This window comes from Monodelphis domestica, chromosome 4, assembly GCF_027887165.1.
Source record: "Monodelphis domestica isolate mMonDom1 chromosome 4, mMonDom1.pri, whole genome shotgun sequence".
Lineage (NCBI taxonomy): Eukaryota > Metazoa > Chordata > Mammalia > Didelphimorphia > Didelphidae > Monodelphis > Monodelphis domestica.
The window spans coordinates 180847532-180866263 of NC_077230.1; the positions used below are offsets into that span (position 1 = coordinate 180847532).

General features: G+C 36.1%; 1 protein-coding gene across 1 annotated transcript in view; it reads left to right on the plus strand.

The window, feature by feature from the left end:
* The window catches only part of MYO3B (myosin IIIB), a 700839-nt gene that overhangs the window by 275034 nt on the left and 407073 nt on the right, over nt 1–18732 (plus strand). The window contains exons 10-14 of the mRNA XM_056793985.1: nt 12524–12620; nt 13863–13979; nt 14988–15092; nt 16854–16937; nt 17760–17962. Coding sequence (XP_056649963.1) covers nt 12524–12620; nt 13863–13979; nt 14988–15092; nt 16854–16937; nt 17760–17962 — 606 coding nt within the window. The remainder of the gene's footprint in view (nt 1–12523; nt 12621–13862; nt 13980–14987; nt 15093–16853; nt 16938–17759; nt 17963–18732) is intronic.

An 18732-nucleotide genomic window follows, 5' to 3' on the forward strand; every position in this document is an offset into this window, starting at 1 on the left:
TGACTAAGTCCTCACTGAAATCTAAATTTCTCCTTAAAACATCACATTTCTTGGCACCTTCTCTAAGGCTGGCTCTTCCATCTCTTTTATGCTCTGATATCTGGCAATAGCCTTTTTTGTCATGAATCCCTTGGAATTGGCTTAGATAATGCATTGCTGGTAATAGTTGTCATTCACAATTATTTATTGTACATTATTGCTGTTACTATGTACAACATTGTCCTTAGTTCTGCTGACTTCACTTTGTATCACTTCATGTACATTTTTCCAGGTATTTTGGTGATCATCTTATTTGTCATTTCTTATGGCACAATAGTATTCCATTATAATCACATACCACAACTTGTTCAGCCATTCCCCAATGGATTGACATCCCTTCAGTTTCTAGTTCTTTGCCATCACAAAAAGAGCTGCTACAAATATTTTTGTACACGTAGGTCCTTTTCCCCTGTCTTTGATCTCTTTGGGATGCAAATTTAGTAGTGATACTGCTGGGTCCAAGGGTACGCACAATCTTATGGGTCATTGTGAATGGCCCCATATTACTCTCAGATCCTATCAGTTCACAGTTCCACCAGCAGTGTATTACTGTCCCAATTTTCCTACATTCTCTCATATTTATCATTTTTGTCGTATTAGCTAGTCTGGTAGATGTGAAGTGGAATCTCAGAGGTTTTAATTTGCATTTCTCTAATTAATAGTGCTTTGGAGCATTTTTATATGATTATAGATAGTTTTAATTTCTTCATCTGAGAATTGCCTATTCATATACTTTGACCATCCTGGGTTGCTTCTTGATTCTACTTCCACAGGCCCCTTCTCCCATTAGTCAGTTCTGCCAGGAACCTCCATTTTGGGGAAGGGTTCCAGACCAGTCATTCTTCATTCCAAGAACCTCTTTCCTCATCTCTGTTTTGTAGCTTCCCTTTTATGAATCTTTCCCCATTAGACTACAAGCTCCTGGGGGCAGGTAGGTGGCTCAGTGGATTAAAAACCAGGCTTGAAGATGGGAAGTCCTCAGTTTGAATCTGGCCTCAGATACTTCCCAGCTGTGTGACCCTGGGCAAGTTACTTAACACCTGTTGCCTAGCCCTTACCAGTTTTCTGCCTTGGAACCAACACACAGAATTGATTCCAATATGGAAAGTAAGGTTAAAAAAATAGTATTGTGGTTTTGAACTCAAATACAATGTCCTTTCCATTCTCACAAGATCCTTGAAACAGACATCATTGCTTTCTGGAATCTTATCCCTAAAGCAATGGTAGCATGGCTGGGTCTATCATAGAAGCTAGGGTACAAAACCAAAATTTAACAGTCAAAGAAATGGCAAAAAATAACTGACATGTTTTCTTTGTGAATTGCCTTTAAAGTCAAACTCTATGACTCAGTATGCAAAGCTTCCGAGTGTACCACTGCTACTCTTCCTCCCTGTTGTCTGTAACCATGTGCGTCATTGGTTAGGAGAATTTAATCGCATGACTCCAACTTTCTACATGGGTAACTCATGCAAAAGCAATCTGTCAGAACCTGTCACTGCAGATCAGAGCTAAATGTCACCCCGTAGGGTAGAACTGTAGCTCAGTGGGTGTCCTTCTCTGATGCTCTGATGGTGATTGTTTTGAAAGGCTGGAGGGGGAAGAGACAGGCAATGGCTGTGTTTCCTCCTCTGATGTGTTTATAACATGTATAAGTTCTTTCCCTGGAGAGGAAGCTTTCCATGTTCTCTCTGTTAGTTGTCTATTTTCTCTTACTTTTGTTGATAAAAGATCACTATGCATCATCAAAACCATTTGGTGCTGGTTAATTTTTTTTTTAAGTAGGTGAGTGCAACAGATTAGATCAGCAAAATACAGCAGCTACCAAAAACAGTTGCACAGCCTTTGAAAAGCCCAGCAACATAAACGACTGGAATAAGGACTCCCTTTTTAACAGGAACAACCAGGAATATTCAAAAGCAATTTGGCATAAAAGAAATCTGGACATATATTTTACAATATATTCAATAATACTGGATACTTAAATATAAATAATCATATTCTGAAAAAATGGAAAGAACAAAAGAAGAAAGTACCTTGCAGATCAGTGATTATGGTCAGAGTTTTTTTAAGTGAACTTACATATTAAGGTGATCATAATAAATAAACAAGGCAGTTTCAATGATATGAAGTTTTTAAAAAAGCTTTTGCAAGAATAAAATCAATGAAGCTTGAATGAAAACGAAAACTGTCAAAAAGGGAAAAGCTTTGGATCAAATGTTCATTATAAAAAACTGGTATTCAAGCTATATAGGGAATTAAAACAGAAATATAAGTCAAAGAACCATTCCTCAGTAGATAAGTGGTCAAATGATATGAAGTGTTCCAAAGAATAAATACAATAGCAACTATCTAACAATATGTGACAATATGTACCAAATATCAAACAAAACACAACAAATCACTAAAACAGTAAATTAAAACAACTCCGAGGTTTTCCCTTACAACTATTGGGTTGAAAAATATGACAAAATACAGAACTATACAATGTTGGAGAAACTATGAGAAGAGTGGTTTGTTACAATTAAAATTCTCTGGAGATGATCATTTTAATTTATAATTATATATTAGATAGTGAAAAGCAGGTTAGAGAGAGAAAAAGCACATAATCACATGGCCTGTCACCTAGTGTTATTGGAAAAGTTAAGTAATGTTAAATCCAACCCCAAATCCCTACCATTTATTTCTCTAGCTAACCAAACTCGTTTCTCACTGCATGTCCTTATTCACTGCCATTGCTTCACTATTACAGCCAACAGACTTGATCCATAACTTATTTTTATTATAAATATATTTTATTTTACCAATTTCATGTAATAGCAACTTTCCACTTAAGTTTTCTAAAATTATATGATCCAAAATTGTTTCCATCTCTCCCTTCCCTCCTCCATCCCAGAGCTAGCAAGCAATTTGATCTGTATTTATCATGCAAAACATATCTCTATATTGTTCATTTTTGTAAGAGAATAATCATATAAAACTAGAACCACAAAATAAAAATCCAAATAAATTAAAGTGAAAAAAATGTATACTTTGATCTGCATTCCAACTCTAACACTTCTTTCTCTGAAGATAGATAGCATTCTTTGTCATAAGTCCCTTAGAATTGTGCTAGATCATTGTATTGCTAACAGTAGCTAAGTCTATCACAGTTAATCATTCCACACTATTACTGTTATTGTATATAATGTTCTCCTGGTTCTGCTCATTTGACTCTGCATCAGTTCATATAGATCTTTCCAGTTCTTTCTGAAATCATCCTATTAGTCATTTTGTATAGCACAATAATATTCCATCACCACCATTTACCACAATGTGTTCAGTCATTCCGCAAGATAGACATCCCTTCAATTTCCAATTCTTTGCTACCACAAAAAGATCAGCTATAAATATTTTTGTACAAGTAGGTCTCTTCCCTTATATATATATATACTGGGATACAGACCTAGTACTGGTATTATTGTACCAAAGGGTATGCATTGCTTTATAGTCCTTTGGGTACAGTTCCAAATTGCCTTCCTGAATGGTTGAATCAGTTTACAATTCTACAAGCAATGCATTAGTGTCCCAATTTTGCCACATCCCTTACAACATTTATCATTTTCCTTTACTGTCATATTGACCAATCTGATAGATGTGAGGTGGTACCTCAGAGTTGTTTTAATTTGCAATTATTTAATCAAGAGTGATTTAGAACATTTTTTCATATGATTATTGATGGCTTTGATTTCTTCATCTGAAACTGCTTATTTGTATTCTTTAATCATTGTCAATTGAGGAACAACTTGCGTTCTTATAAATTTGACTTAGTTCTCTAGATATCTGAGAAATGAGACTTTCATAAGAAAAATTTGTTATACCCCCCCCAGTTTGTCATTTCCCTTCTAATCTTGTTTACATTGGTTTAATTTGCACAAAACCTTTTAAATTTAATATAGTCAAAATTATTGACTTTATATCTTGTAATGTTCTTTATCTCTTGTTTGGCCATAAATTCTTCCCTTCTCCATAGATCTGATAGGTGAACTATTCTATAGCTCCCTAATTTACTAATAGTATTACTCTTCATGTCTAATTGATCCATAACTCATAACCACCATAACATCACTTTTTGGCGGTCTCCCTGGTTGGACAGACTTGACCTCAATCCAGGACAGAGGCTAGTCTTCCAGATGCCTGGAATTACATGAAAAAAGTAACAAAACTATCTATATACTTTGTCCAGAGATCCTACCACTGGACATATACCCTAATGTAGACAGAAGGAAGGGTCCTGAAATATTCACAGAATGTTTTTGGTGCGAAAGCAAAATCTCAAAAATTAAATATGTGAAAAGGCTGAACAAATGTAATGGATAATATTAGAATGCAAGAAATTATGAAGATGAGAAATTCAGAAAAGCATTTAAAAACTTGTGGGTACTGATGCAGAACAAATTCAGAACTGGGAGAACAATATATATAACTATATATCTGACTATAGTTATGAAAATAAATGAAACACCAAAACAAGTTTGATTATGATGACCAATTATTCGTTTTTGTCCCCCTTTCTCCTCATATATCATGTATATACATCTTTGTTTAAATTTCTTAGAGAACAGATAATGAAGCGTGCTCGTATCTCCTATTGTTAGAAATATGAGAGTAGGTGAAGAAGTGGGTAGTGTAGTAGGTTGCTTGGTAATTAGGTAAGCAATAACAAAATTTCTTTTTTTCCCCATTTGAATAAGTTTATTTAGTCAATTTAGAACATTATTCCTTGGTTACAATAATCACATTATTTCCCTCCCTCCCCTACACCCACACTTCAGGCAGCCAATGCACAATTTCTTTGGGTATTACTTGTATCCTTGATCAGGACCTATTTCCATGTTGTTGTTTACACTAGGATATTCATTCAGAGTCTACATCCCCAACCATATCCCTTCAACCCGTGTATTCAAGCAGTTGTTTTTCTTTGGTGTTTTTACTCCCACAGTGTTTCCTCTGGTTGTGGATAGTGGTTTTTTTTGTAGGTTCCTCCAAGTTGTTCAGGATCACTGCATTGCCACTAATGGAGAAGTCCATTACATTCAATTGTACCACACTGTATCAGTCTCTGTGTACAATGTTCTCCTGGTTTTGCTCATTTCGCTCTGCATCACTTCCTGGAGGTTGTTCCAGTCTCCATGGAATTCCTCTACTTTATTATTCCTTTGAGCACAATAGTATTCCATCACCAACAGATACCACAATTTGTTCAGCCATTCCCCAATTGAAAGGCATCCCCTCATTTTCCAATTTTTGGCCACCACAAAGAGCGCAGCTATGAATATTCTTGTACAAGTCTTTTTCCTTATTATCTCTTTGGAGTACAAACCCAGCAGTGCTATGGCTGGATGAAAGGGCAGACAGTCTTTTAGCACCCTTTGGGCATAGTTCCAAATTGCCCTCCAGAATGGCTGGATCAGTTCACAACTCCACCAGCAATGAATTAATGTCCCTACTTTGCCGCATCCCCTCCAGCACTCATTACTTTCCTTTGCAGTCATGTTAGCCAATCTGCTAGGTGTGAGGTGATACGTCAGAGTTGTTTTGATTTGCATTTCTTTGATTATAAGAGATTTAGAACACTTTTTCATGTGCTTATTAATAGTTTTGATTTCTTTAACTGAAAATTGCCTGTTCATGTCCCTTGCACATTTATCAATTGGAGAATGGCTAATAACAAAATTTCTTGATAGATTGAAAATAGGTGGGTAAGAGATAGGTGGGTTCAGTGAGTTGGATATCTAAGTCAGAGTGAAATCTCAAAGAGGAATGATGGGAAGAGGACCTTCCCTTGGGAAAGTCAGTTGAACCAAAAATCACTCTTTGGGCTGTCCAGATCAAGGAAGGTTGTCCAAGGAGCTTGCTGAGAGTTGGAGAAAATCTGGTGAATAACTCTTGAAAAACATCCTAGGGGGCAGCTGGGTAGCTCAGTAGATTGAGAGCCAGGACTAGAGACAGGAGGTCCTAGGTTCAAATTTGGCCTCAGACACTTCCTACCTGTGTGACCCTGGTCAAGTCACCTGACCCCCATTGCCTAGCCCTTACCACTCTTCTGCCTTGGAGCCAATACACAGTATTGACTCCAAGATGGAAGGTAAGGGTTTAAAAAAAAAGAAAAGAAAAGCATCCTAGCAGACAAGAGAATAGTGGTGCTCTAGTACCTCCTTTTTGCCAGTGGTGGCAGGAGAGAACAAAAGCTGAGTGGAGATTTCAGTGAAGTTCTGACAAGCTGAATTTTCATCTGATCTACAATACAATAATATTGATTAGATTTAGGGAAATACATTTTCTTTCTTTTTTTTTTAAACCCTTACCTTCCATCTTGGAGTCAATACTGTGTATTGGCTCCAAGGCAGAAAAGTGGTAAGGGCTAGGCAATGGGGGATCAAATGACTTGCCCAAGGTCACATAACTGGGAAGTGTCGGAGGCCAGATTTGAACCCAGGACCTCCTGTCTCTAGGCCTGGCTCTCAATCCACTGAGATACCCAGCTGCCCCCTAGGAAATATGTTTTCTGAGCCTTTCCAAATTCAAAATCTCCCATTTCCTTTTCCTATCACTGTTCCTATAGAAGTAAATATGAATAAATAGGTTTTTATAGATGATTCATCTCCAGTCAAGTCTCTTCAACTACTGGTCTACCCAATTCTCAACCACCAACCCCATCAACTAATTCTGTTTATAATCTATTAATAGTCTATTATATCTACAATCTATAACTGATATAACCCCCCAAAATAACAGTAGATGATGGGAATTGCATTCACTGTCACAAGCAGTAGTTTTTTTCTTTGTTACAAGGGTAAATTTGAGGGATGAGAAGAGCATATATAAGAGCACGTCCTGTGCTACAATAAGTAAAAGACAACACCAAAACTTTTTAAGGCCACTACTCAACTTCCAAGTAATTATTAATTATTATTATCATTATTATTCATAATCATGTGAGCTTTGATTGTTTTCTTCTAGATTCTACCTCCAGAATGTCTGTTGCATTTATCATCTTCTCTCATCCATATGGACACATCCCTAATTCAATCCTTTAATTCCTTTTCATTTGCATTATTACAAAAGCTTTCCTTTCCAGAGTGTGTCTGACATTATCACCAAATCGAATGGTTTCTACTGCCTACAGGATGAAATACCAACTCTTTATCTCATCATTTAAAATCCTTTTATAATTTGACTCTACCCAGTAGAAAAAGTACTAATTTTGGAGTCAAAGGAGCCTCTAGCACACTACCTGTGTGAACTTGAGCAAAGCATTCATCATCACAGCCTATTTCCTTTTTTGTAAAATGAAGGAGTTGTGCCAGGTGATCTCTGAGGTCCCTGTCAGTTCTCAATTTGATTCTAACATCCTACACCTTTCCAAGATGATTTTAGAATGATTGCATTCACAAATTCCATTTTTCATTCAAACTAAACTATTTTCTTTTGCCCAACCTCAGCATTCCATCTCCTACCTCTGGTTCCTCTGCCTGGAAAACATTCCTCCACTTCTGTCTCCAAGAGTATGCAATAACTTCCTTCAAAGTTTAGCTTATATACCTTTTCCTATGGGAAATCTTGACTAATTCTCCTAAAAATTGGTTTTTGTCCCATTTTCTCTCAAAATTGTCATCCCTGTGTGATTATCTTCTTCACCAACTAGAATATAGCACTTTATAAATGCTTTTCCATTGCATTCCATAATCAGTTATTGGTGAGCATAAGCAAACAACCATGAAAATAATTATAACAAACAGAGAAATTTTATAGAGACCATAATAAGATAAAACAATTTAACAATTACTTTAATATTTTCTGACTTCAATGTGAAGGGTGGCAAAATAATTTAGAAAATATGGTTTAGTATTGAAAAATATAATAATCCAAAGATTTATGGACTGCTTAGAAGGCTCATGCCTATATATCATAAATAACTTCTCTAAGGAGGCAGTTAGAAGACTTCAACCTTAGGGTACAATGAACATTTTCCTTAAAAAGAGAAGTTATTTTACTATATAGAAAATGACTAGTTACCAGTTAAGTAGAAAATTTTATCCCTTTGGCACAATTCTGATCTCTGAATTAAAAGATAAATTTATTAATTATCAATGTACAAATTCTTGTTTCGTGAAAAAGAAATTCTATTGTTTAGTTACCCAGACTTATTGAAAATCTGTCTAGGTCACATTTTTACAGTGACAAAAAAAAATTCCTATTGAAAGGCAAGATAAAGATACATAGTGTATAATTAGAATCTGCTTCCCAGGACTCTAAATCCCAGCATCCCACTTTCATTCTCACGTTTTATGTTTTGGAGACCCCACCCCTCTCTCTCTTCCTGAGAACTTGGCTGGGAAGACTTTTCTTTACTCAGGCTTTTGCTTTTGTACTTTTTTTTGGTACTTTTTCTACTTTTAGTTCTTCTACTTCAAGTGATTATTAATAAATCTTACAAAATATAATCCTTGGAGTTGTTGAATAATTTAAATATTACAATAGTTTAATTTTAGGGTTTGGGATTTACTTTAAAATAGTAATAATTTATAGTAATATAGAATATAGAAAATCATATTCCCAAAATCATTTAGTCTTGTCAGTAGCAGAAAAAGAGGTACTACTCTTAATTAAATTAATTGAGCAATAGTACTGATCCTTCTCTGTTCATCACTCACATTGATTTTCAGGAAGTTTAAAATTCCTCTCTGAAGTTTGATCAAGTTTCCTTTTAGAAAATAATTAGATCTTTGATAAGGGAATAGGAGTGTGTGTGAAAGAAGGAGATATCAGTGCAGGATATGATTTCCTTGCAATTTAAGTACTGAGTAGACAGGGTTTTTCCTCATTTGGATAAGTCCAGAGATTTCAGACCAAGCACACTATCTTACTATTATTTCTTAATTTTAAGAGAAATGGGAGGCCATTAATAGATATGCTTTCATATCAATATAAAAGTCAGCTTTCTAAGTATGATTAAATGATTAACTGACTAAAGCAAAGTTCAAAATAAAATACCAACAGAAAGATGAAAAAACATGCTATCAATTTATATCCTCCCTACCCAATACTTCATCTCTCTACTCCAGTATTCTCTCTGACTCTTTCATGCTGAGAATGCTTTCCCTTTTCCATCCCCAGGATTGACTTCCCTAGCTTCCTTTAAATTCATCTAAAATCCTACTTCCTATAGGAAGCCTCCCGCAACCCCTCTTAATTCCAGTGTTTTCCTTCTGTTAATTATTTCCTATTTATTCTGTGTATAGCTTGCTGTATATATCAGTTTACATGTAGTCCCCCCCAATAAATTGTAAGCTCCTCAAAAGCACGGACATTCTTTTATATCCCCAGTGCTTAGCACAGTGCCTGGCACATAGTAGATGCTTAAAAAAATGTTTATTGAACTGAACTAAAGAAATGAGCTATCAACTCCAAAAAATGGGAACTAAATAAATATAAAAACTTTGACTATGACAAGCACTATTTCTTAGAGAGACAGATGGAAAAGGGTAACCATAATGAAGAGAGCAAAAGAAGCACAAACTGGATCTCCTTGACAAGTGGAAACCCTAGCGACAAAGGCAACACTGATTTAGAAAACATTTGCAAAATGTTAAAGAGAAAGAAAATGGAAGATTCCAAACAATGTTGTTCTACAGAAGCAATGGAAGGGAATATGGAACTGGAGAGGACTTGGAATAAGAAAGATAAGTTAGATCAACCTGAGAATATTTGCAGATGAAACTGGAGGTATATAAATAGTGATGAAATTGATCAGATTTGTTGCCATTTTTATAGTGAGATATATAATATTCTCATTGGCAACAATAACAGAACCATCTTTTAAATTTTACTATTTCAGTACCCAAAGAACTATGTAAAGAAGTAGTCACTTCACTTAAGATTAAGTTGGAGAGAGCTAGGACACCTGATCAAAAACATAGGGAAGGAATTCATATTGGCAGCAATGTAATTTTAAAATTAATTTATAAAAATACTGAGTGTAACAAATATAAAATAAAATGAACATTTCTCCGTACAAAGTAGGTCTCAGTTTCCTCATCTGTAACTTCAAGGGAAGTGGCCTACATGGTCTGTAAGGTCCCCTTAAATTCCAAGTCCTGTAACTCCACCGGCCTATTCACCAGTTTTAAACATATTTAAAAGAATGGAAGATTCCAAAACAATGGAAAATAATTCTTTTCACCAAAAAAAATTTCCAAAAAAATACCAACTACTAACCTGCTTACTTTCTTGCCTTTAAAATATCTTTTTGAGAATAGACTGATGAGGCTGTTTGGATAAAAACACCAAAAGAGTCATTATGTTGTCTGTTTGCTCACACTGTTGATATTGTGGAAAGGAAACAAGACTGACAGTTTGTGGGGGAAGGGGCCAACTGGCAGTGGCAGTTGGGTCTTGTGACTAGCACTTCCTTCCTGCCGGGTGGGACTGGCTTCCGGGTGTTGGAGGAGAGAGGAGCTTGGTCAGCCCAGTCTGGAGTGGCATGCTCTTCTTGGTTCAGCCGGAAGACACAGGCTTCTGAAGGTCAGATTTGTCTTGTTTGCTTTCTGTCTACAGCTAAGATTCTGAAGTATACAAAACTGGTCTGATATAGAGGAGACGGAAGTGGGAAAACCCTCTGCCAGCTTCTAGGGCCTGGCCCTATACTCTGAAGCTAAGGAAAAACTCCAATTCCAAATGGATTATTAAACTTTATATTATTTGAATTCACAGTCAGATAAGTGGACTACCTTTTCAGGTCAAAAGACCTTATCGGACCCCTGCTGTTTCCTCTCAGCAGGGGGCATCTCCCTCCCTTGCCTCACCAAGCAGTGTTCCCTCTCTCCCTTCTCTCCTCCATACCCTGCTACAAACCTCCCAATTTATTCCCCATTTTCCAATCCCATTTCCTTTCCCAATAAATATTACAGCTCACACTGTTGATCTTGTGGAGAAGACTTTCTAAATCAGATAACAGTCTTCCAGTGAGATCACTGTTTGAGTGATATTTGAAATATATGAAGCTGTTGTATTCAATCTCTTATTTGTTGATTTCTTCTGGTCCTCCCAAGCAAATAAAAAAGCAATTGATCTAGCAGAATAAAATGTAGACTTAATGTCTTATTTTTAAATTTTTTTTATTTTTTTAAACACTTACCTTCCATCTTGGAATCAATACTGTGTATTGGTTCCAAGGCAGAAGAGTGGTAAGGGCTAGGCAATGGGGGTCAAGTGACTTGCCCAGGGTCACACAGCTGGGAAGTGTCTGAGGCCAGATTTGAACCTAGGACCTCCTGTCTCTATGCCTGGCTCTCAATCCACTGAGATACCCAGCTGCCCCCTAGACTTAAAGTCTTACCCAAAACAAGTATCTCTTCAATGATATATTAAATTCCTATAAGTTTCTAGAACAGTCACAAAAGGCTTACCTTTATCCAATAATACACTAAAAATTAACATCGAGTTATTTGTTTATTCCACCAGACAGGAACAAATTTACAAAAGGTATTGTCAGTGTCTCTTGTGGATTATATCCTTTGCAAAGCATAGTGCTTTAAAGTTGGCAAATTTCTTTACATGCATTTTTCCTCTTGATGCTCATAACAACTCTGGGAAATAGTGCTTTAAAGCTTAAAAAAATGACAAAGAGCTTTGGAGAAAGGCTCCCTTTAAGAATGTTTTATGGGTTGTCCTGATTTTCAGACTTCTTCAGGGGATCCTCAAGGATATCCTTAGGTTTTGGTCATTTCCTACATCTATAGCAGAAAAACAAAATGGATGAATAAGGTGTATTGGCCAGAACAAGCAGCCCATTGAATTAGTTTGTCTGTCTGCTTCTCTCTCTCTCTCTCTCTCTCTCTCTCTCTCTCTCTCTCTCTCTCTCTCTCTCTCTCTCTCTCTCTCTCTCTCTCTCTCTCTCTCTCTCTCTCTCTCTCTCCTCTCTCTCTCTCTCTCTCTCTCTCCTCTTCTCTCTCTCTCATCCTTCATCCTTCTAATGAGAGAGAAGAGTACATATAAAGATATATACATAAATATACACATACATACATGTGCTTGGGGGCATACACACAGTACTTAAGTCCAAGTTTCTATGGAAGAGAGGCTACTAGCAATGGGGGGGGGGGACAGGAAATGCTTTCCGTAGAATATGATATCTGAACTACATCTTAAAGAAAGTCATCTTAAATAAAGTGAGACTCCACGAGGTGAAGGTACGAAGGGAGAGAATTGTAAGTATGGCGGATGGCCTTTATAAGAGCACAGAGACAGAAGATGGAGAATACAATGAGTGGGAAAATTAGTTTGGCTAGTGGCTTGACACCTTTGTGTCCATTGCCTTTTCCTCAGAGTACATTCAGATAAGACTTTTGGTTGTTGTGTTTACTATCTGGACTGAATGCTTTATTCTTGTGAGATACCTTTTTAAAAATTGTCTAACATTGATATTCTCCTGAAAAATTCACAGGCATGAAACCATGTATACCAGAAGACTTTGTCATGTGAACACTCCTGAAAAATGCTCCTTGGATGATGATTTGGTCAACCTGGAGGTTTTAGATGAGGTATGGTGTCATCAGAGGGAGAATTCTCATGACTGTTGGCATTATTTCCCACTAATTCATTCTTCATTCCTTCTTTTGAAGGCTTCCTTCTACTAAAGTCACATCAAAGTTAATTGTTTGTAGCCTTGATGTGAAACTGAGAGAATAACTAGACACTGAGATAATGATCTTATATTATACATTCATTTATATTCTATGGAGTGATAAAGAAAAAAGTGGTTTCAATAAATTCCATTTTGTCATAGGCCTAAATGATGGATGACATCCACTGGAATTATTTTCTGTTTTATAAAATTTGTAACTTATCACTGAAAATCAAGATAGTTGTTTCCTCTTCTTAAAGAAGAAGCATATATTCAGGGGAAAACTGAGCTTAACATAGCTTGAATTCTAGAATGAATACTTCGATAAACCCTGTATAAAATATGCATGCTTAATAGAGCTATTAATTGCAGGAAACCTACATCTTCTAGCTCTGGGAAACCTTAACTCAAATGCCTGAATCACTGAAGTATGATAAAGAAGTGTATGAGTTTTCCATCCCCACAACATAAATTTGAAGTAGAATGCATGCTGAAATAAAGTCCTTTCTTTGTGTGTGCTTAATCAACAGGAATTTCCGATTAAGTAAAATTCTAAATGGAAAATTCTAGTCAGGGACAGCAAGTTAGGAAGGAAGGAAGGAAGGAAGGAAGGAAGGAAGAGAGGGAGGGAGGGAGGGTAGACAATATGGATAAATGGATGGATGGATGGATGGATAGATAGATAGATAAGTAGAGGGATGGATGCTTTCTTGGTTATTTCAGAATCTGTTATGAAGTCCAAAGCATGCTCAAGGGTTTCACATTCATTTTTAATTTCTTTTGTCTTTTGTCTATTTATCATTTAAAAAATCACTTTTGGATTTAATTAAGCAACTTTGTTTTTTAAAAGAAAAACATCATTCACATTAACAATTCAATTCAACAAATCAGGTGTTTATTTACTAGGTGCAAGATACTGTGCTGGGCATTGAGGAAAAAAAGACACAAGGAGGGGACTTGTCCTCAAGTAGCCTACATTCTGGGACGATTACAACATATATGCCAACAAGTGTTGAGAAATCCATGCAGCTATTTTTAAAGGAGCAAAATAAGAGAATCACAGAATTATAAAAATAAATTAAATACTTCTCATAAACACTCTCTTAACCAGAAACTAATGTTTAATTTCCTTTTTAAAAATATCTCATTTTTTTTCCAGGATACAATTATTCATCAGCTGCAAAAGCGTTATGCAGATCTGCAGATTTATACTTATGTTGGTGACATCTTAATAGCCTTAAATCCCTTTCAAAATCTCAACATATACTCTCCACAGGTAAGAAATACCTCAAAGTCTATGTCATTCTTTTAGCCTACTGAATTAAAAAATCAACAGAGAAAAACTGGTAGGAAGAAAAAGTATAGCTTTTTATTTATAGTTTCTTGAAGAATGCATACTGTAAATTGTAGTTATTGCCTCTTAAAATGGATCTATGCTTGCCAGGAGTCATGGTAACTTTTAAAATAGGTATTTTAGGAATTAGCTGGGTAGCTCAGTGGATTAAGAGCCAGGCCTAGTGATGGTAGTTTCTAGGTTCAAATCTGGCCCTCAGATACTTCCCAGCTGAGTGACCCTGGACAAGTCATTTAACCCCCATTGCCTAGCCCTTACATATACACATTGACTCCAAGGCAGAAGGTAAGGGTTTTAAAAAAAATAAAATAGGTATTTTAATAAATAGATATTTTCCAAATGTGGAAGAAGGGAAGGGAAATAGTTTTTATTAAGTATTTTATTTTATTTTTATTTTATTATTTATTTTATTAAGTATTTTATTAAGCACATACTGTGTGCCAGAAACAAAGCTGCATATTTACTTTACAATTTGATCTTCATAATAACCCTTGGATTATGAAAGTTGTCATTATCCCCATTTTGCAGTTGAAGAAACTAAGGCAAATGGAGATTAAGTAAACTGCCCAGGGTCACATAACTAGGAGATGTCTGATTTCAGGTTTGAACCCAGGTCTTGCTGACGCTATGCCCAGTACTATATATCCACTGTGCCATCTTGCAGCCTTAGGCATCGGAGTATGGATTATTAAGCTTTAGGATTTAGGTACAGAAGCATTGCCATAATTATAGCTATAATGAGAGTGAGATCATAGAGGCTATGGAGTGCAATTCCCTCATTTTACAGCTATTAAAATTGAAGCTCAGGAGATTAAGTGATTTAGCCAAGGGATCACATCAGCAGTGTCACTGGCAAGATTTGAATCCATGCCATCAGACTCTGGGGTCAGTGCTCTTTCCTTTCTGTAACATACTTTTTCCTTCCTGCAGTTTTCCAAACTGTATCATGGTGTGAAACGATCCTCGAATCCCCCTCACATATTTGCTTCAGCTGATGCTGCTTACCAAGGCATGGTAACTTTCAGCAAAGACCAGGTAAGACTTCCTACGTCCTCATTCCCAGCATTGTCACGAGGAATAGTTTGGGCTGAGTCACTTTTTCCTGTTCAGTATTCACTTTGCTACTTCCCTGTAGTCCAGACAGCCTTGCATCCCATTCCGTGGCCGAACGCTGCAAACAAAACTGTCACTCCATTGAATCCAGAAGCACTGAAAAGGTCATAGTAGCAGAGAACAGGAAAATACTTCCTAAAAAAATATGGAGCTTCAACTTGAAGATCATTTATTTTATTATAAGAAATGAGGAAAGAGAGCAATAGAAATCCAATTATATAATGATGATTGCAATTAGAACATGATATAACACCACATAAACCAAAGTATTTCTTTGACAATTGCTATATTGGGGCTTCTACTTCTTACATAGCTAACCGTGACCACTCCTATCAATGCGACTGATGATAAATGATTGTGGAATTGTGAAAGTGCTGTACTAACCTTCAACTATTGGCTGGTTAAGAACAGACAGACCATCCATTTTAATTTTATGGGCTTCCCATTTACAGTGATGACACATTCAGCGTCACAGCTGTGAAAAAAGTCAACCTCTGACCACCCTTGACTTTATTTTCCTTCGCCTTGAGAGCTGGATTTGAAGCTGTGGCATTAGAATGTGACAGATCCCTGCATTTTTTTTTAGAGAGAATAATGTTCCCTGTGAGGGAGGTCTGACTGAAGAATGACAGCTAGCTTCTTTCAAATCGCCATGTTTGTTGAGCAGCAGAATGAAGCTGTGTCCAGGGAAACTATGTTGTAGAAGAATTGCATTCAATTAGTCTTGGAAGCTGCAAAGCATCCTTGGCAAGATTTTTACCATATGTGGGACCCTCAGGGAGTTTAAAAGGAGAGGGGCAGGGAGAATTTCTAAGTGAAAAAATTGTCCAGGGATATGAAGTCATATTCTTACTAGTGATTGATCCATTTCCTTAATCTTCAAGGGCAGTGATGTCCAACTCAAATAAAAATGAAGACCACTAACCCAGACAGCTAGATGGCACTAGATTGGATAGAGCACTAGGTCTGAAGTCAGGAAGACCTGAGTTCCAATCCAGTCTGACATTCTTACTAGCTGTGGGACCCTGGGCAACTCACTTCACTTCTATTTGTCTCCATTTCCTCATTAGTAAAATTAGACATTGAAGCTGTGAAATTAGAAAATGATAGATTCCTGATTTGTTTGTTTGTTTTTAAAGAGAAAATAACATTTACATCCCAAGATTTTTGTGAAGATCAAATGAGATGATAATTGTAACATGCTTAGCACAGTGCCTAACACATAGTAAACACTATATAAATATTAGTTTTTATTATTTTTATATCAAGATCCCTGTGGATAGTCTATTGACTTAGAAAACCTATATTAATGTTATCTATATTCTTTTGTATTTTTATTTATTTAAAAATATTTTGAAATTATATTTTAATTTGATTCTGACTATATTGGTTGATTACATGTTTAATACTCGTTCTCTAAAGCATTTCATTACTCAACTGAGTCTAGTTTAACAACATTTTCTTAATTTGTCTTCCTACTCTTATTCTTTTCCTCTGTGTTGAATTACTTTTAGTCATTTAGAGTTTTTGGAATTAGGATTTGCATAATAAATTAAAGAAAGTAGATGTGCACTATCTATAAATTAATGCTAACTTGATTCTATACAAAAATCATAGTTGAACTTGCACATTTGTTCATTATGCTCTGCATTTCTTTACTTGGCCTTCTGTTTACTGTATCAGTGCATTATCATCAGTGGAGAGAGTGGTTCTGGGAAGACAGAAAGTGCCCATCTGATTGTCCAACATTTGACCTTCCTGGGAAAGGTATTTACCAAATGTAACAGCGGTAAGAAGGTACTGTGGAATAATCAAATATTTTGTAAAGAAACATACAATCCTTAATCTTATTCATGCAAAAAAATTTGCCTTTGTTTATTGATCCTTCTGTTAATGTTTCACCTTTGGATACCAGTATACCTTCTTGTTCCATTAATAGGGACAACAAGACACTAACAAACTTATTTAAAGCAATTGATTCTTCAAATTTTAAATAAAGACATCACGAGGTAAAAATGACAAAAGTTTTAGGAGAGTGTTTAGGGTATAATACCTCTGGGATAACCTAAAGGATGGGAAAATAAAAGTATTTGAAGGAACAAGAATTTTTCTGGTTGGTTTCAAGATGGTGAAAAGTATCCTTAAAAACAATGGTCTTCAGACAGCTGAAGGGTTAATATAATATGTAGCCAGCTACAAACAGGAGAAGAAGAAAGACTTAATCTGACATAATGGGAATTTAGATTAGGTCTAAGGAAGAATTTCCTAATGGTGAAAGATTTGTTCATCACTAAATAGCTGAGGGAGGTGATAGGCTATTTTCCTGCCCAGTTTTCCCCAGTAGTCTGTCTCTCATGTAATAAGATTGTTTAAGGTATGACTACCTCCCAGCCCTACAGTTCTATGGAAGAGGATGCTTTCTGATTGTATATTCTTGTTTTGGAAGTCAACCTCTATACTAGCTGCTAGTAACATATTTGGGGTCCCTTTCCACATGATAAGGGGGATGTAAGTGGGCAAGGGATATGAATAAGTGAAGCAAGTGTGTACATTTGGAACTATTTCATATCCTCTTTGTGCTGTATACAGGCCAATAACCGGGCTCTGAGAGAGAAAATACTCCAGGTGAACCCCTTAGTGGAAGCATTTGGCAACGCCTGTACTGCCATCAATGACAACTCTAGTCGCTTTGGAAAATATCTTGAAATGATGTTCACGCCAACGGGAGCTGTAATGGGAGCAAAAATTTCTGAATACCTCCTGGAAAAGTCCAGAGTTATAAAACAAGCTGTGTAGGTGTAATATGTAATCTTTTTTAAATCCTTATTTACATATATAAGTAGAGACACAGTAGATAGTAGGTGGTGAGCTGGCTAGAGTGTGGGGCATAAAGTCAGGAAGACTAATCTTCAAGAGTCCAAACCTTCCTGGTACTAGCTGTGCGACCTGGGCAAGTCACAGTCCTGCTTGTCTGTTTCCTCATCTATAAAAGAAGCTGGAATAGGAAATGGCAAGCCACTCTAATATCTTTGCCAAGAAATCACAAATGGGCTCATGAGGATTTGGACGTGACTGAAATGACTAAACATATATAGGTATCCCTTCTACATTGTGACTTTCCCCATCATGGTTTCTATATATAACGTGGGTAGGCATAAGAAATTAAATTGGAATTTTTTTTTTGGCATTTTGAAAAAGTTGGATATGATATGTGAAGACCAGTAAACAACAAAGAAAAATTTTAGAGGATAAGAAGTGCATAAAATATATGTATAACACTATATAAGATCAACATATTTTATCTTTTAATGCTCTGTTCAAATTTGTTTAATTTAAAAATTTTTATATTCATTTTTTATTTCTAACAGCATTTTTTCTTAACATCAACCTATATATAGCCTATGACCAAATATTCAACCTAAATTTTACAATAAGATACTATAAGCACCCAATAAAAGAAAAAGAAAATAATTTAGACTTTTCTGGTATGAATGGAAGGCCAAAAATGTTTACATGGGTTTTCCAAATTGTAGGGGTATCACACCCCCTAATCCTCATGATA